Source organism: Gossypium raimondii, chromosome 8, assembly GCF_025698545.1.
Source record: "Gossypium raimondii isolate GPD5lz chromosome 8, ASM2569854v1, whole genome shotgun sequence".
NCBI classification, from domain to species: Eukaryota; Viridiplantae; Streptophyta; class Magnoliopsida; order Malvales; family Malvaceae; genus Gossypium; species Gossypium raimondii.
In genome coordinates, this window is record NC_068572.1 from 17617221 (window position 1) to 17638374 (window position 21154).

General features: G+C 33.5%; 1 protein-coding gene across 1 annotated transcript; it reads right to left on the reverse strand.

Moving 5' to 3' along the window:
- Positions 1 to 10079: 10079 nt before the first annotated feature.
- LOC105790945 (uncharacterized) lies at positions 10080 to 20814 on the reverse strand. Its single transcript, XM_012618760.2, has 11 exons — positions 20533 to 20814; positions 20094 to 20222; positions 15914 to 16205; positions 15557 to 15675; positions 14936 to 15068; positions 13101 to 13177; positions 12259 to 12456; positions 11552 to 11741; positions 11149 to 11327; positions 10879 to 10979; positions 10080 to 10767 (listed from the first exon to the last, which is right to left on the reverse strand). Exons 1-11 carry the CDS (start codon positions 20596 to 20598, stop codon positions 10626 to 10628), a joined length of 1626 nt encoding a protein of 541 aa, XP_012474214.1. The 5' UTR covers positions 20599 to 20814; the 3' UTR covers positions 10080 to 10625.
- Positions 20815 to 21154: the final 340 nt, after the last annotated feature.

Genomic DNA, 21154 nt, shown 5'->3' on the forward strand with positions numbered 1-21154 from the left:
CTACCAATGCAGAACCATCGACACTCAAAGCCAAATGAGCGTTCAAAACTTGAAGTGCAAACAATGATGACTTTCTGCTAAGTGCATTCGCAACCACATTAGCCTTCCTCAGATGATAATCAATAATCAAATCATAATCTTTCAGTAGTTCTAACCAACGTTGCTGCCTCAGGTTCAACTCCTTCTGGGTCATTAAGTATTTTAAGCTTTTGTGATCAGTAAACACATGACATTTCTCACTTTATAAATAATGCCTCCATATCTTCAAAGCAAAGACGGTCGCTGCAAGCTCAAGATCATGAGTAGGATAATTTCTTTCATGCGGCTTTAACTGTCGAGAAGCATAATCTACTACTTTCCCTGTCTACATTAACACACAACCTAAACCATTGAGAGATGCATCACTATAAACAACATATTCCAGATTCAGGCTGAGTTAATACTGAAGCTTCTGTTAACATGATTTTCAGTTGATCAAAACTTTGTTAACATTTATCATACCAAGCAAATTCGATGTTTTTCTATAATAACCTAGTCATAAGTGAAGCAATGATTGAGAAATTTTTAACGAATTATCAATAATATCTAGCTAATCCCAAGAAACTTCAGACTTTAGAAATGTTCTTCAGAATTTTCCATTCAACAATTGTAGAAACTTTATTCGGATCAACACTGATTCCATCCGAAGAAATAACATGTCCCAGAAAATCTACTTCTTGTAGCCAGAATTCACATTTACTAAAATTCACATACAGTCATTTTTCGCGCAAGGTTTGCATCACAACTATTAAATATTTTGCATGATCTGACTCGTTCGATGAATAAATGAGAATGTCATCAATGAATACCACAACAAACCAATCTAAATATGGTTGAAACACCCGATTCATCAAATCCATGAATGCTGCAGAGGCATTAGTCAAACCAAATGACATCACCAAAAATTCATAGTGACCATATCTAGTTCTAAATGCAGTTTTTGATACATCTTTTTCTTTAAATCGCAGTTGATAATATCATGATCTCAAGTCAATCTTTGAAAACATTGTAGCTCTTTTTAACTGATCAAACAAATCATCAGTACGAGGTAACGGGTACTTATTCTTAATGGTGGCTTTTTTCAACTGTCGATAATCTATACATAGTTTCATTGACTCATCTTTCTTTTTCATAGTTTCATTGACCCATCTTTCTTTTTTATGAAAAAAAAAACTAGAGCACCCCAAGGTGACACGCTCAGTCGAATAAATCAGTGATCTAGCAACTCTTGCAACTACATTTTTAACTCTTTCAATTTTGTAGGAGCCACCCTATACAGTGTTATTGAAATTGGAGTTGTTTTAGGCATAAGTTTGATCACAAACCCTACTTCTCGAGTTGGTGGTAACTAAGGCAGTTCCTCAGGAAAAACATCAGCATATTCCTTGACTACTGGCACTTGTTCGATTTTTGATTCAGTTATTTTCGAATCAAGAATGTAGGCTAAATAAGCTTCACAACCCTTTTTAATCAATTTCTGAGCTGTAAATGCCAAAATTACACTTGTAATACAATCGACCCCATCTACTTTAAAACAAATAAATTCACCATCTGGACGCTTCAAACTAACTTGCTTCCTTTGGCAACTCACTATTGCATCATGCTCGGACAACTAGTCCATTCCCAGAATGATATCAAAATCATCAAAGGGTAACAACATCAAACTAGCTGAAAAATCGTAACCCCTAACTTTTAGTGGACACGATCTACACATCTGATTAACTAAAACACACTGACCCAGGGTATTTGTAACTTTGACAGTATATTCAGTGAACTCAACAGGTAATTTCTTTTTGTCTCCTAATGCAGTGCATATATACGAGTGAGTTGGTCCAGGAACAATCATGCATATACATTAATATCAAAGGGAGAAAAAGTACTCGCGATAACGTTTGGGGTAGTAGTGAAGACTATCGACATGAATGAACGGTCTGAAGCGAGAACACCAGCTAGTTTGATTATCGACCTACAAACAGGGGTACTAAAGTAGAAACAGGGGTACCAAAGTACAAGCATTCAATAATTAATTATCGACCTTTAACTAAGGAACTATAATGTAAAAGTAAAAATAGAAATTCATTCACTTATTGAAAACACTATGAACTTACCTAATATTCAACTCTGAACAACACACAGGAGCTAGTCCGTTATTTTCCCTATTCCTCAGTTATTGTCTTTTTGATCCAAATTTTGATCTGTATAATATTTAAATACAATACATTAATTTCATACATATTCCACATTCCATTCAATGCATATGAACCTTAAATTTTTATTAATTACACATTTTCCCTAAACTTTTATAACTTTTTCAACTTAGTCCTCTAACCCGATATTCACCAAATTTGACCATTTCCTAAGAACCAATTTACAACCAAATTTTCTAAGCTCTCAAACAATCCCTATTATACATCAAATTTGCTACTAAGTCTTGAAATTTTGACATTAAACAATTTAATCCTTAAATCAAAATCTGACAAAAATCACTTCACAAAACAACTAAATGTCCCAATCAAAGCTTCAAACATATCTTAATCATCAAGAACATTCAAGATTAATCAATGGAAACTTCTAAAATTTTTAACAGTTTCAAAAATGAAGGTACGGGCTAGCTGGACCTAGTTGCAACGATCTCAAAAACATAAAAATTACAAAAAAAATGGGTCAACTTCCATACCATTCAAGGAAAGAGATGACCGAAGCTCTCCTAGGTTCTCCAATGTTGTTTTCAGCAAGAAGATGAAGAAATGAAGAAGAAATCTCTTGTTTTCTCAGTTTGTTTTTACTTAATTTTACTTTATTTATAATTTTTCCATTAATTAAACATTATTTTTTATCATTTTCCTTCTTAATGCCGTCCAACTTAATGAATAGGGCCTATTTCCTGCTCTGGTCCTTCCTCATTTAGTAATTAAACAATTTAATCACTTGAATGCTATAATTACTAAGTTCTGCACCTTATACAATTTAGTCTTTTTTCTTTAATTAGATGTCCAAACGATAAAATTTCTTAACCAAAAATTAATACGATTCTAGTTGCCTCATAAATATTCTATAAATAACATTTATGACCTGACACGACAAAAATTTATAGTCCCAAAACCAATGTTCCGTCACCACTAAAAAAAGGGTTTTTACATAAGCTCCATTCACTGGGACATGTTGGTGTGTTGGAAAGTGTTTAGCTTTATGCTACACTTATGAGACATATTAGACTTATTGAGTCATTCTGAAGCGTTATAAGGGGATCCTATTTATCCAACAGGAAAATAGTTTATGCTTTCTAAAATATCGTGCTCTACTGATTTCAAGCTATCTGATAGTAACTATTTGCGAACTAAACTTTGCGCAAGTATGGCAAACCTTGTTCGCAAGTTCGGTAAGTCTGGTAAAGTTTTGTTTAACCTATGCTTTGTGCATGCCTTTTGGTATTTTTTTTGTATATTCACTGAGTTCTCAAGAGCTCACACACTCCTTCCTAAATACTACAGATAGTTAGATTGCATGGTGAGCAGTAGTGACACGAGTGATCTAGGAAGCATAATTTCTGATAATGCGATACAAACAAACCCTGGTTTAAAGGCAATATAGGATATTCTGCTTGGGCTTAAAGATATCTTTCTAATGACTTCGCTAATTATCCTAGGACTTAGTTATTTTATGTTTTATTATGTCTTCCTTTATGTTTTATTTGCAAACCTATATACTTAATAAACATCTGAATTTTAATTACATGAATATAAACCATGTCTATTTTGATGTTTTCTTAAATTACAAGTTCATATTTAAGTAATTAAATTGCTAAACATAGTATTCACCATAACAAATAGCATGTAATAACACAATTTTGCTAACTTATAAAGAGTTCGCCAAAAGTTACATTTAGGACAAGGTGTGAACCCTATCAGATGGAAAATTGCTTCTAGTAAACCCTTTCCAATTTATGGTAAACGACATAGGAGAAACCTTATGAACCTACTCATTGTATCTCCACACATAGGGGTTGATCGAAAAACTTACCCTGTTAAAGGAAAGTGTTATGTATGCAAACCCTGTTCGTAAGGCTAATCTTGTTAGAAAGACTTAGGACCCTTATGAATGTGAACTCTTAATGAAATGATTATGCGAACCTCATGAGATCTGTTAAGCAAACCCTAGAATAATAGTTATGCGAACCATTAGTAAATAATGTGCGAACCCTTTTGTAATTGGTATTCAAGCCCTATATGCGAAGCCTTACTAATATATGTATGTGAACCCCTATCTATTTTACACGTGAACCCTTACATTTTATGTATGCGAACCCTGTATTACATGCGAGCTGTATTGAATGGAAGTTAGTTTAAAAAGTTTTGTGTAAGCACTTATATGATATTACGCAACACAATTAATAATTTAAGCATATTTTATATTTGAACATTGTGGTGTGATGGAGATTATGTTGGGTGTTAATGGAGAGTCACCTAAGTGGCTAATGTGGTATTCCATAGCTCAGGTTTAGGAACTGAACTGGGTATGGGGTGGTACATTAGGTGGATATATGGTTATGGTTCATCTACTATGCTTAAATTTAGGATTTAATATCTACAATTTTAATTTGACATAATCTGGTTCTTTTTAGCTTTGATGTCTCAAGATTTTAATAAAACAACATTTAAGATCAATTTTATCACAAGTCATTTAGAGATTAAACATTCTCAAGACTTGAAAAATACTCAAAAACATATTCTAAATGTCTTTTATACTTAACCAAATGTTTTTTTATCAAGGGGAAAGAAATAAATATTTACAACAAGAGTCTTTGAAAAGTTGCATATACGTCAACAATAGAATAATATGGATACCGAAGAATTTCCTATCAGGCAGAAACTTAAATGCTAACATTTCTATGACATTCTCTACATGATTCTAACTCCTCGCAACGTGTGACACCTAAATCTCCCATTGCCAATTTTAAATAGCTTTCAACTTGTTCATGATCAAAAATGGCTAAAGCCCCCACTTTGCAACAACTCCACCACCTGCAAGCAATCCATCCCCAACACATTGTGCCTACAGCTTCTTTCCCAAGCCATAAAGAGCCCCATCAAAGTTCAGCATCCAGGACTGGGCACAACCTGATCCCCTCAGTAAAACCCCAACTCCAACAACCTTAGTAGTCACAAGCAACACCCTCTACAACTGGAAAACTAGATAAAGAGTTAATCGATGCATCTGTATTAAGTTTTGGAGTCAATACCAAAATGGTATAAGGTTTTAAATTGTTTCTAAGATATTTTGGTAGTTAAGCATTAATACTAAGGGTCTAAGTATTAATACATTGCAAGTCAATATTTTTAGAACCAAAATGGAAGCCTTTAAGTATCGATACTTATCCTATACATATTAATACATGCCCTCTAAACATGCCTTGTATTTATCAATACTGACCTTTATAATGGCTACTAAAGAGGTTGTGTACATTCCTAAAATATTTGGATTCTATGCCACTTTAATTGGTTAGCTTCAAGGTGGAAAAGGATTTTTTTTTAAATGGTCAAAGATATAAAAAAAGTTGGCTCGATATTTCGATGATTGTTTTTCTCACATGTTGGAAGATATGGTGGCTAAATGCTAAGAATACTTTGGTGACAGAGTGTTTCCTTTTCTATAAGCTGATAAGGTTTATACTTTGTTATCTACTCGGTTTGTTTGACTAATGTAATATGATGTCGTTTTGATTTATACCGAAAGTCTCTCAACTCTGATTAAAATAACAAACCAACCACTAACATTATCGAAAAGTGACAAAGTAGTCAGCTACTAACATTTTCTATTAAAGGCCTAACAAAACAGGTGACGTGGCTAGTTAACTTGCCACACTGGACATGAGTTGGACATGAGGAGCCAAAGGGTCTCAATTTTGGGGGGAATAAAAAATAGAGACAAGGGAAGTTGGAAACTTGAAATATGAGATATGTTATTGTAGTTGAAATAGGGATTTTGTTTAGCAGAGAATTTTGAATCTAAAATCCAATAAACCAATTGTCATTGGTAATACAATTATACATACAAGAAAAAGTGAATATGGAACAAATCTCAAGTAAAACCCTTTCTCCCTTGCCATACTTACATGGCAAGCCCCAAAACAACTCATAGTAAAGTCAGTAGCACATATCAGAGCAACAATACCTTAATTAAAAGAGCCAATCAAAAGAGATGATAAGATAATCCAAAAAGGGATTCCTATAAGCAAACCACGAGATCAGGAAAGAGGCTTCTATCTTGGTTGGTCAAAACCAAAACCCCCCATGCAATGAACAAAAAAAATAAGAAAACAATAGAGAAAAACAAATTAAAATGTGATCAATGACATACACCAAACTGAAGCAGATTCCATTTAACTATTAAGATTTGGAACTAAAGAGGGAACAAGAAAAGGAGGGAAAATGCGTCATAAGTCATCAACTACTAAAAACACCCCAAAACAACAATTGAAAGGAAACTTGAAATCTAATATATGAGAATGTGGCGGTTAAAGTGTTAGAAACCGCAGGATTTGGGCATAGATTTGGAGCTTTCGATGTTGATTTTGAAAAATCTAAGCTGACTTTGGGGTTTACAAGTTCAAAAGGAATGTTTTTGTCAAACTTGAGAGGTTTCTAGGCTTACTGACAGCCATGAATGGTGGTTGTCGCAATGGACAGTTGAAGCTACAATGACAGAATCACAACCGGCATCTCCACTTCTTCTTCTTCTTCTTCTTCTTCTTCTTCTTCTTCTTCTTCTTCTTCTTCTTCTTCTTCTTCTTCTTCCCAGCCCAGCTAGGGTTCTTAAATTGGGGTCGTTTACACCGTGAGATGACAGGTCAGCTTTCCGTTACAGACATAACGGAAAATGACTATTGATGATTGGTTTGTTATTTTTCTAAAGTTTAATGACTGAGTTATAAATTTTTAAAATTTAGTAAATATTTTAATATTTTAGTCAAAATTGAGTGATGGCGATATACTTTACCCTAGATCTTTTTACATTTGAAAAGAAATAACTCCTAATAGATTCTTTCCTTTTTTGGTTAATTGTATTTGCACCAAAAACACATCTGGACAATAAAATCTATTACCAAATTAGTGACAATTGTAAACAACATTCAATACATTTATTAACTAGTAAAATCCACCAAATATTAAAATCGTAGTAGAAAGGGATAATAAAAACCTAGATGACTGCTAACAAAATTTAAGGTTGTGATTTTTTTTCTTTTCTTTATATTCTCTTTTCAAGGAATTAAAGTCAACCGGAAGTACGAAAACAGGTCATTTATTCTTATTTTATTTTACTTTATATTTTAGTTTCTGTTATTTACATCACCTCATCCATTAACTTATTATTTGTAATACTTCTTTGCTGTGTTGTAATTTGAAATCTGTATGAAAAGGATTAGTGAAGTATATATTTTGATTCCAAAGCCATGTAACACAATATTTATGGTTTGTCTATAGTAAGACATCAATGCATATGCTCTGTTTTGTCATAAATTCTCACCATTGATGTTAGTGCTATGTGTTGTCATAAATTCTCACCATTGATGTTAGTATTAACATAGTTCAATTGCTAAAACATCCTTTGGAAGCACCCGCATGACACGTCGGGGGCACTTTCAATTTGAAAATGGATGAACAACAGCCACCTCAACCCACATCACATTTGAAACAAGTCTCTCACATATCAGTGTTTGTTTTTTTCCTTAAAAGCATATCTGCAACACCAACTAAAATTGGGAAAAGAATGTGTCTGAAACTTCTCCCATTGCAAACAGAAGAAGATAAACAAGGAATCCCAATTTTAAGAATCAATCATTGTCAAAATCAAACTCTCGGTTTTGATATTAAAGCTAAATTAAAATCACTTGTCGTTGAAGAGTTGGTTTCTTTATGATATTTAGAGTGTTAATTCAAGTGAAATCCTTTCAAATTTCATGTATAATTGATAGGAGAGATGATGAAAAAGAAGGCCATTTTTTTCCTTTTTGCCTGTAATTACCCTATTTTTTGTGAGAAAACCATATTTTCTCTTGACATATGGTAACCTATAATTACCCTATGCAAAATTGTTTAGACAAAATTGTATTCAATAAATAAGGGCTACTACTGTTAGTTGCAAACAGAGTTTGCTCTTTTTCTTTTTCCTTTTGAAAATGTTTCTGCTAGAATGAACTTTTTTTTATATTTCAAGATATGGATTGAGAAACTTTTTCATCAATTTTTCCTTCATTTTATTTGTTGTTGCAGATATGATTTCAGGAAGAAAAAAACTAGTGTGAAAGAGATTTCGGTTGAAAAATTTTATTGATGTGGTATATAATAATTGGATGGGCTTATTACAAAAGTGGTATGAACTATTCATATAATGATCTCTCAAAATGGTGTGATATTCGTTTGAATATCAAGGAAATAGTCCATGAAAATAAATCCTATTGAGCACAAGATTTTCTCATATATGTCCTACATTTTTATTCCTTTTTTGCCATTATGGCCATTTTTTTTCAATACTACAAAAGAAACAAACAACATTTCAGCTAAGGCCAGGCGTTAAAGATACATTTGAATTGCTTGACATAGTATTCAAATTTATTTCTCACTGAGTAATTTAATTTTAGGCATTCATCTTTTTTTTAAGTTATCTTCATTGGAAATTTTGGATGCCGTTGGTGAGGTTAGAAAGAAGCCACTATCATTTAATGAAAGAAATTAATTGAACAAAAAAATGAGAATAAATGAAATCTTTTATATTTATTTATTTGAAATCAACATGTTAAGTAAATTTATTGATAAAACTAATTTTGTAATCTCCTTTAGTAATAGAAATATCATAAAATTTTAATTGAGAAAATCTCAGTATGCTATGTTAACCACATATTCTTAAATTTGATTACAAATAGACTTGGTACATTGTTATTGTGTTAAATGTCTATACTTTGGATGCTAGGCCTGTTTATTAAACATAATCTGATTATTTTTATATTTCATTCAACTGAAAATGAATATCCATTTGTGTAGCAATGGCAGATGCCTAGCCTTACTTCACATTGAAATTAGCTGCTCAATTGAAGGACTGCAAAGTGAAAGGCAAGGAATTATTAACTGAAACAATGAGTCCAGAGGAAAGTGATAAGTTGTTGGAATCCATGTTTGGGAGAGAGGATTGGGAATTCGAAAGAATAATATGCAATGCAGATTTGGACCAAAAGGGAGACATAATTGTGCTTGTGGATGAAGTCAAAAAGTACATTGCTCCAGGGCTTAAGAAGAAGGAGGTGCAGGACTTGGAAAATGGCAAATCCATTGACATTCTTCTATTCGATGAAGACTCCAAAGCCTTTTACAAATTGAAGTTGAACTTTTCTCGACCTTATTTTTTACTTTGCGACACCACCCTTTTCTATGATAACAAAAAACTCACTGTTGGCCGACGCCTTGGGTTCAGATATGAACCCTGCTTTGCCATGCTAGTTGTCAAATCGCTCAACTAAATCTATTTTCCTTTCCACCCACCTTCCCAATCTTTGATTTCCAACAATCACCCTCTCTTCTAAGACTATGTTTTGGTTTTCATTTGAGGAAAGTTTAGTTTGTTCAAGTTCTTTACTAAGTACCATTATGATCATATAAGATTATTATCATTATTATCATTATTAGGTAGCGTTTGATAATTTTTTTCTTTTTTGAGAATTTAATTAGCAAAATATGATCACTATCCTCAACAATTACATTCCAAAGAAACATTCTAATAAAATCATAACACGAGAAAACACCAAAAACTACCTTAGTGTAAAAATTTAACAAGATTAAAATGATTGCATGTGTCCTATTTATTTGTTTTTTTATATTTTTAAATGAAAATATTTTATATACTATCATTAGAGTTTTAAAACACCACATGCAGAATTAACGTGGTGACATAGATACAGTAAAAATTAAAAAGAAAAATTTTATATATATAAGAAATGGGATGTATGACAATTTTTAGCCCTACTTGTAAGGTTAAAAAAAATTCACTACTAACGTGCCAAGTACTGACCCTGGCACATGCCAGGTGTGAATATATATATATGAATGGCGTTGATGATTGCATTGAAAGTAAAATAGCAGAGGGTGCACGACCAATCCACCAATATTAGGGCAAAATTATCCGCATCTTGCCCCAATATGAAGGCCATATCTTTCCCCGGACTAAACAATTAATAAACGGCTTAATGCCTTTCATAACTCAGGAGGCTATTCTATACCTTTGCTCCTTTTCTCCATCCCAACATTCAGACAACATAAATAAGTTAACTAGTCATATATAACTCATCCAATCCGATACACTCAAATGACCATGTAACTTCATTCATGATAACATTGAAAGTTAATCATACCAGGCCATTACTCATATCATGCTGCTTATATCATCAAAATTCTGAGCGCCAGATGGTCATTGCAGTTATCAGTGTGGTTATTAACAAGATCTTTGCAGTGCAAGAAAGATGTCATGCCGATGCCACAAGTGCAACATGGAGTCAGGATCAACAAACAGCAGCCAGCTCACCCGGTGATATCTTCTCCTCACTCCTCAGCCTTGCATTTAGACAGTTCATGTTCCACCAGCTTTATACCTGTTGAACAAGAAGTTAAAATCGAGGAGACAATCCTCCTTTGCATCTCTTTAAATTGTGATGCCAGCTTCACATCCCAACTGCTACTTTCCCTGCATGGATGGGACAGAAAATCATCAATATATATACTTTTCATGTATTGAAAATTAGATTCAGCTGCCATGAATTTATAAATGCTTGATTAGAGCTTGGGATTTCTTTACCTATCAACAGAATCCATGTCACTTAAATTTTCCATCATGGCATTGAATGTGGACTGTAGATCTTCAAGAATTTCTTTATCAACTTCCATGTTTGCTTTTATCTTGAGAGAGGGCCCCAAAAAAGTATAAATAACTCAAATATGTCAATATTTTGTGATTAATAACTGACAAAGAAAGCATTACGTTGAAGATAACCACATGAGACGCTAAATATTCACAATAAATATATAATGGCGTATGTAGAACACAGAAATAAGGGAATGAGATTACAAGGGTCTTAGTGAATGGCATCTGACTCCGAGCACTTCGTAGACAGTCTAATAGTGGAGATGGTAAACCATAATAAAAGATATTTTGATTCTCTGAAAGCCAGGTTCCCCGGACCATGTGAGTGGTCCAGTTGGACAAAGGGCATTCCACCATGGTGTCAACTTGGTCAACCTCAAAATCTGCACCAAAATAAGGCTCAATAGATTATTCGAGGAATACACTATTGCTTGCAAAATGATGAGCCCTCAGGGTGTAAGTTTGCACAGGTCCGAGAGTCAAAAAAAGAAAGTCCACATATCCACTAAAAATCATATACATGTATTACATAAGAATCTGCATATACAAACTAAGCGAAATATAGCCTCAAATATGCTTAACATATGTAGGGGATGCAAGAAATTACCCAATGGAATCACATCATAAGGGTTGTCTCCTTGTGGTAAGAAACCATAAAAGGTAATTAGGTGTGAACCAGAGAAATTTCCATAACTAAGACAGCATTGTTCCCCAGCACTGCAAGGTCTTGAAAGACGGAACTTCAAGGAATTTGTTGTAGAATCAATTTTGCCATAGTGAACTATATGCGGATGTAACTGTAAAGAACGATACCCTATACCAGATTATCAACTAGAATAAAAACTTATAAAAGGATGCAAATGAGATAAGAGTGAACCTTAATATATACACGTAAGACAGAAAATTTTGAAAGCCTAAATATTTTGGGTTAAAAATTGATTGTGCCTATTTGAAATGGCCGCGAAGACAAGTTTAAGAAAAACATATAATAGCAAACTAAATAATTAAGGAAAAACTAAAATTGTCCGTACTAGTACATACAGCTGAACAACTGGTATAGTTGTTGTAGTAGCAACAACACTAGGGAAAATTTGATAAACAGCCAAACACCACAAAGTTAAGCATAGTTCAAGATACATATGCACTTCGTATGTTAAGGATTGATAAACTCCTTCCAAATAGGTTCTTCCTAATTCGTGAAGTTCAACGGTACACAAGACCGTCTCTTATAGCTTCAAGTTGTACCTTAATCATCTAGCATCAAATGAAATAACAAATTGTGGATGGTGAATAACAAGAAATTGAGTGACTTACAGAATGATTGAGGAAGCCTGCAACAGGAATCAAGCAAGTCTTCAGATTTCCATCGGCAAACATAATTTTCATGCTGTTAGAATACCAGAGCTCGCAAGCCCATAAAAACTGCTCCCATGTATAGAGCTCTGGTGGAAATATATCAGGATGATCCTTGGATAATGCAGGAAATAACTCATCATATTGCACACGCAAATGCTGCAGATTTGGGAAAGACCAAAAAGGAAGAAAGGCCATACGTTATATTTAGAAAAATGTTAACATTTCTCAACATAAAGCATTTATCATAGATAATAGTTACAGTTTCCTGAATTACCCTAATTAATATTACAAGATTAATGAAGTTAGGTAAACATAATGTATTTCTTAAATCAACCAGGTCTACAGGTACTTAGAAGGCACTTAGACAATAGTTATGTATTCAAAGTTTAAAACCACTTGGCTATAGATGCACAAATCCAATCAAGGCAAAATAACAAGTGATGGAAATAACACCTTTGTATGCCTAATAGAGTAACTATTGAAAATACCATGTGATAGAAATAACGCCACGTGTATGCCTAATAAATTAACTAAGGAAAATAAGCTTATCATGCAGAAGACACAAATGAGGCAAGAAGAAACTGAAGCTCTGACACTATTAATCATCCAACCTAAAACTAGTTAGAGCGATCCAATTTTAATATGATGCCACAAAATGTTGAGTAAAATAATAGTTTAAAATCATCAAAAACCGAAATGCACACCTCCTCTAACATCTAGATCCTTTCCACATCAGAAAAGAAAGCCATAACTCTAAGGTAGACTCAGTATACATATTGGACAGTTCAATAAAGGATAACCTCTTTTGCTTGCATTATCTCCTCAAATAGCAAAGTTCCATCCAAAGCCATGATTGCTTCAACTCCAAAGCTCAATCCTGTACGACAAAGAAGTGGAAATTTGAGGTCAAAAAATTAGAAATACGTCTTCCACATTAAAATAGGTAAAAAGATAATATATAGGACTATACATATTGCACATAAAATTTATATTAGTCTCACTATTACTATCTTTGAGTAAGGTTAAAACATTTATTAATTTATACAATCAAGTCACAGGAAAAGGGAAAAGATGGTGTCTTCTATATTTGAATCTATTAGATCTTCAATTTCAAAATCAACATCATTATCAATAATTAGGATATATTGATTTACAGAATATGGGTTTGCTAATGCACATTAATGAAAATGAGAGTTAGCACAATGTCTTGTGTTGCATTGTCTTATTTTATAAAATTTTCCAAATAAATAAAATGTAACCAGGGCTATTCCTCCACCCTGACTGTCTGATATAAGAAATGCTTCTTCCTCATCCTTATTGCAAATTATCATTGATAGCATATCCTAGAGAGTACAGAAAGTTTAGTATCAAAGGCAGGAAGACTTCATTATCACATACAGATAAAACGGCTAATACTACTCCTTTTTTGTGCAAGTATTTTAGATTCCTTCTAGCTAATTACTGCATACATGATTCAGAACAAACTTTAGCTCCAGATTATTCAGTTAGTTCTGTCTAGGAGAAATTAATAAATAAAATAAGAAAACAAAAGAAAGAAGGGAAGGCAAAGAGAAACAGCATCTACACTATCCATGGTTCAGTGATATAATTTCATATTATCCCACAAGAATCCATGATATCGTAGTATAATATGTAAAAGATGCAATTTTCGACACTATCTCTTGGCTAATGATGCTGGTAATGCAGTCAATGGCAATGAAATGGAGCAAATTCTTGTTGAAAGGGTTTACCCTGGGTTCTGAAGCATCCACTACACTATCTGGAATTACTAAATGTTTTCAGGGCAGTAGATGAAATATGTAAACACTGCCAATTAGTTTGTCTACTTGGTACAAAGCACTTCAAAAACCTACTCATACTCCTCAAAGAAGAGATTGCTAACATGTTTCAGAGTGCTATACAAGGCACAAAAAGCTTGTTTGGTTCTTGGTCAAATTCAGCATTAGCCAGGTTTAAGTGTATCATTATAACAAGGCTAAAAATTTGGTAGAGTTGGCGTGCTCCTCCTTTTGAGGGAAAGTGCTTATTATTCTTTCTGAGGATCACTATAGTCAAAGTGGTTTCCCCCCCAGGTGGGGGGACCTGAAGTCAATGGCTGATTCAGGTTAACAAAAGAATTCATAAGCCTGCATCTATCAAAACAGAATCGACCTCCTATCCTGTAGGTAAAGGTGATATATACAACTTCCATCACCATCTGCCATCTTACATCGCTTCTCAGAACAATTATTGTACAAGAGTTGGTTGATGAGACCTGGAACATTTTTTATGACCCCACCAAGACGGTGCTCTTTCTTTCAGGGTCCATTGAAAAGGTTTTTTCCTTCACAATTGAATAGAGAAATAAGAACAGATGACAAATATTACAGAGACAGTGAATCTACTACATTAGACCATGTTTGGAAAGATTAGTCATCAGCATCAATAAATTCCTCAGGAAGTAAAATTCAAGAACAAAATAATACGCAAAAGATACATTTTTAAATTCAAAATAGCATTCAGCTCATTCACTTTATCCTTATGAGAGAGAATCTGGTAACTATTTGAAAGAAATAAAACCAACTTGCTACAATCTAGATATCATCAACTATGTTCATCACAGCTAAGGTCAAACCTGTATTAAAATTTTCTGGTAGTGTATCAAAGTACATCTTGAATTGCGAATTACAGTTGTGCCTCTCCTTCATGCACCATAACAATGACATAGTCTCAGAAGACATTCCATCAATCTTCTCTAATACTTGATACTGCAATAAAGTAAAATCCTCAGCCAGTATTAAAATATCTACGCTTTATTTATGCCATGCTCTATGAAGTCATTGCCACCCCACAGTAGCTTATACCGTGTATAAGTGAACATAAACCAGATGGTTTATTGACAAAACAATAAGACATTGTAATATCTTTTGCGTATGAGATGAAGAGTTTACTTGCCTCCTACATTAAAAGTCAGAATATGGGGACAATAAAATTTTTGGGTGATGGTTATATTGTTTGTCCTCTTTTCTCAATTTAATTACACGAGTGTATGGGGATTACTATGCCAGCAGATTACTGAATAAACCGGAATCATAACATGGTGTCAATTTGGAATAACCATATTATATCCAGAAATCTATCAAGTTCAATACGCCTCTCTTTTCAACTTAGGTGCTTTTTGAAAGATATTAAATCAAACTTGGGGAAAACTAATAATAAGCTAGTGATACATATTCATTGAAATGATGAAATATACCATGTCAGATTTATATACGAGATCCTCAGAGATTGTAATAGATGCAGGAATCTCCATAGCAATGTCCCCAACTTCCATATCTTCCATCGCAATTGCTCCTCTACCAGCTCCTTCAACATCTGTATGAAAGCCAATGCAAGAAACGGACAATAGTTAAAGCATGGACTTCCTTTTCTTTTCATTCAAAGCCAGTTTTGAAAATTCCATTTTGTGGTATTGAAGCTTCTTTTGAATGTTAAAGAACTATTATGTGGTCCAAATAGTATTAAAACAGATAAAAGGAAAAACAAAACATGATAAGGCCAGGAAACTAATTAACAAGAAATCACTAAAAAGCAATTCTAGTCTTGAACTTACAAGCTATCTGCAATCTTGTTTTTGCACCATTGTTTTCAGCCCACTGTAATAAACACTTCTCTTTATCACACTTGTAGTTTATATCAATTTTATTCTCCACTTTAAACTCAGTTCCTAACTCATGAATCCTATTAATAAGTGCATCTCGCAGATCTTGCAGAGCATGTGTTTGCATGCGTACATGATGGGATAAGGCGCTTTTGATAAGTGAAAGGATGAAATTTTGAGCCTCCATCTCATTCCTGGGGCTGTAAAATCCCAGTCCGCCAATTTGACCAAAATAAAGTTCTACCTGCATCCCAAAAGCCCATTGCATATCATTATTTATTCAAAGTTCAATATATTATTGAAGGGACTTTGTGAATCTGTCTCTTGGCACCTCATTGCCCATTGTGGCCTCGTTAGTTACAATGTTGCCCAGGCATGTGCCTAGGCTCACCTAGGCATTGCGCTTTAGTATCAGAGAACAAAAAAACCTCAAACCCCTTCAGGCCAGGCACATTGATTAGGCATATGCCTGGTGCACCTAGGCTCACTTTTCTATATGGTGATGCAACTTTCTTTGGCATCGGAGGATCCCTAGGACAACCTGTTTAGTGCCATTTTGACGCAGGAGCTTTTTTTATTTATGCTATTTTATTATTTGTTTTATGTATTAATTATTAAATATAAAAATAAGAGACTAGGGTTACTAGTTATTATTAAGGTTTAAACATAGGACTATGAATAAATCTTTATTTGCAAGAAAGCCTACTATAAATAAGCAGTAAAAAATTTACAGACCTAATTACCATCATTGTTGTCATCATCATCATTATTACTATTATTATTTCCCTCAAGTAACAGAAACGAGAGGCTTTCTATAACCCTACATTTTCTAGAGTTCCAACATATTTCTAACTCGTTCTACAGACATAATTCTTTCAATTACTGTTGTTCTGTCCCTAAACCACACCAATTTTGGTTTAATGGTGCAGGAACCCTTTTTTAATAAAGTAATTTTATTATTTGTTTTATTTATTATTAGATGTAAAGATAGAGGGCTAGGATTATTAGTCATCTTAGTGTTTAGATCTAGGGCCATGATTAAAACTTTATTTGCAAGAAAGCCTATTATAACAAGTTGTAACAAAAATTAGGCGCTGTGTAACCTACATTTTCTAGAATTCCAATTTATTTCTAACTCGTTTTACAATCCTAATTCTTTTGATTACTGCTTTTTTCTCCCTAAACCATACCAAATTTTGGCATCAAAGTCTAACAAGATCCTAGGGTTTATATTAGGGTTTGCTTTTAAGCGATTGTAGGATGCAATGTGCAATGGAAGAATAGCTACATGCAATTTATGCTTGGCTGCAACAAGAAAAGTGGGAACCCAGATGGAGATTCTAAAAGGTTCCCACAAGAAGTTCGACGTATTGGAGGGTAATCTCACCGATATATCTGATTTTAATAAGGAAGAAAACCCCTTTCATGATGCTAGACCCACAAACCCTATGGTATGAGGTGGATTGGAGAAGCAGTTGGTGTATGCCCTTGAATTGAATGAGCGTGGAATCGCTAATTCACATGGCAAAATGCATGTAGAAGAGCACAATTATGATATGTTGGAACCTAGCTATGATGAATATCATAAAGAAAGTGAAGAAATTGATGTGCATTCAATTCAAGGAGAGTCTCTAGTTGTTCAGAGGAGGAGGAGAAGAGGTTGATTGGAGCCGAGTAGGAAATCTCTTGGATACCTCAAGAAACATAACTTCAGCTGATGATTTGGAGTACATAAAACCAATTCAATTTCCACAATAAAATCACCAAGAGAACACTCAATGTTCAACTCAAGAATAAACTGGAAAGTTTGGAGGCAAGTAACAATGTGAAGGTGATGCAATCTTTTGAAGAAAAATTACTTGCATCCAACATGAAAAGCTAAGTTTATGAAAGTCATTTCAGAAATCAAGTTCTAATGGTTTCTAGAGAAACAAGATGTGCTAGAATCTCCTAAAAAAGGGGAGGGGGAGGGGGAGAGCGTTGGTGGAATAATTGCTTATCAGATTGAGTTAAAGCACTCCGCTCAAACACGATTGTTTTGCACTACTAGCATATTACTTTGACAGTTCGCTCAAGACCTAGATTTTAATGGTGTGAGTCATTTACTAGTGAATGAAATTCATGAAAGAGGTATGAATGAGGATATTCTATTAACCATTTGGCATAATTCTTTCCTAGCTGTCTGAACAACAATTATGTGTCTAAAACTCTTAGCCTAGCTCATTTATGCTCCAATATATCATTTATGAGGTCACTAGATTGTGAGCCAAAACATGAACTTGTTGACAAAGTTAAACTATGCACACACTATTCAACTAATTGAAATGAGAATAATCTCAACTGTTGTTCTATTGCAGAAACTAACATATGATGTTTTATTGGAAGTTGTAATGATAGTTCAATGCTTTCCCCAAAGAAATTTATTGCCAAACGGCCTTTGGAAGTGCTTTGCGAATGAATTTGCATCATATTATGGAGCTGCAATGCAATATACCAAGTTAAGTTATCTTTCTTATCTCATGAATGTGAATTCATTGTTTAGTGTGTTTCGCAATGTTGTTTCAAGGGTTATTGCTTTAGAAGTCTTATCAATTGGATCAGCAACAAACTATAATGCAGCCTGGCAAGTGACAATAGTTGAGTTTCAAGTCCCTTCACCACTTGTACCAGCTCGAGAATTATTCTCTGCGGTACCAAAAGCAACCTGCTAATGGAACATGGGCAATGGATAATGTTTCCTTGGATAATCTATGCTTTAGTCCAATTCCCAAGTATAGAAGGAGATTTCCAGGTCATTTGATACAAGAATTATCAAATGGATGCTCAAATGTTACACGTGTTAAGCAAGTAGAAGCGGAGTAATAGAGTTGTCCACAACTTATGCAGACGATTAGTTAATTTTGGTCTAGATTTTGAGGTAAAAAAAGCTAGGAGGCTACATTAAAGCAAGAGTGCAAATGTCTTACATGTTTAATGACCAAAAAAAATTGGCAGGAGAACAACAATGCATTAATCAACTTCTTGAAAATGGATATGGTACAAATGTTGCTCTTTGGCTTACTTGTCTGTAAAACCCACCTAGTAGCTAGAAAAGAACTTTTCAAGGAGAATCAAAATACTAGAATGAGAGAGTAGCAAACTATGTCAATGCTCTACATTGAAAGAAAATTCAACTCAGAAATGTATTGAACATGAAAGATGGTTTTGGCAGATTTGCAACAGCACTAATTGACAATCAACTTGATGCTTGGGCTCTAAATGTTGTCCTCGGTGGGACCAATTCATGCCATTTATGATCATTGATTAATAAGGATCAAGCATGCCAAGTGTGAATTAATTGGCATCACTAGTTAACCAAACACCAACTCAATTGAAAAAATGTCAAAAAAGTTAAATTTAAGTAATAGTATAGATAATGAAAATAGGCTATAAAAGTAATTCAATAATTTTTAACTATTCTTTTTTGAATAAAAAAGAACTCACTAATGACTAACTTACAGAATAAACTACTACTTTTCACAACTTTAACAACTACTCACAACATTCAAACTTTTAATCTTCCATAATTATTCCTTTTGCCTCTCCATACATATGGTATTGAGGTATGTTACTTTTACATTTTTATTGTATGTATGGTAGCACATAACTATTAATATATTTCTCTTTTATCTATTAAAATTACAGTCAAGTAAAAATTATCAAAACTTTTAAGAAAAGACTGATATTAATACTTCAAAATTAATTCATTACATACATAAATGCGTGTGCCTAATTACTAGATATTATTATCTCTCAAGTAATAGAAACTAGAGGTTTTCTATAACCCTACGTCTTCTAGAGTTCTAACTTCTTTCTAACTCAGTTTACGATTCTAAATATTTTGATTACGGTTGTTTTCTCCCTAAACCACACCACATTATTTTCCTTGATTAGACTACATAATCAAGATACATAAGTAAAAGCTAAAAGGGAAGAATGATCCCTGAGGAAGATAAAGTTCATCAAATTATTTGACCCTCATCTCACAAAAGGAGATTACAAGTTGAAGCAAGAAAGAATTTAAAAAAAAAAATTTCCCTTCATAGATTCACAGTAAATACCAATGGCTGTAAAGAGGAAATTAGCAACTTACCTCGTCTAAATGTATGATTCTTGCTATCTGTAGCATTTGATTCAAAGTAGTACTTAGTGAATCACGATCCAAAGAGCTCTTAATATGTACAATTTCCTTGACATCAAATCCCATATCATTGAGTAATCTCTATCAAACATGGGAAAGAACAGTTTGTTAACATAGAACATTTTCATCATCAACTAATTTAGAAACTTTATTACATGTCAGTCTAGTTTATATTTCTCTACTTAAACGTATCTGCTAAACACAAATCAGACACACCATTCACGCTTAAAATGGAGGCCGTTGCATATTGCCAAAGTTCACATTTTATTCATCTTTACTACTCTAGAGAGTAGCGATTACTACTAGTAAGACTTGAAAGGAAATCCCAAAATCAAATTATTTTGGTAAAGAAAATGAAAGAGGCTAAAACAAGTTTACTGCTTTCTCTAACCTTTTTCTTGTCAAAGAAAGGGTCAGCATCAGAAAGTTCAAGAAGTATTGAATAGCCTTCTCTCATTTCTGCTGTATTATCAAATGAGGAATGCAGCAGCCTTCGTCACCCGGACTCGGAAATTTGGGGCGCAGTACCAGCGGACAGGGCGGTGAGAGAAAAGAAGAAAAAGAAAGAAAAAAACTGATTTGCAGAGACGAGAGAGGAGATGGACAATGGTAGGAGGAAGATGATGTTAAAGAAAGAGAAAAAACTTTTCAAATAAATGAACAAAAACTTTAGGGTTTAAAAGATGTTGTACCCTATATTTGTGTCGCTCATATTAAAAAACTAGTTTTTAATTCCGTATCAATTAAAATATATTTAAATTATTTTTAAAATAAATTTAAAGACAAATATATTTATTGAAGTTTTATATTAAAACTAAAAATTACTTCAACTGTAAAAAAATTATATTCATGTCCTTGGTTCAAATTTTGTTATGGATAGCTTTTATTAATTTATAAAATACTTATTTGATAATTCTTTAATTGAGTTGGGATCCGATTGATGGGTGATACCAACCTAATAAAGTACTTTATAAATAGTATAGTTATATATACAACCAATGAAAGTAATAAAT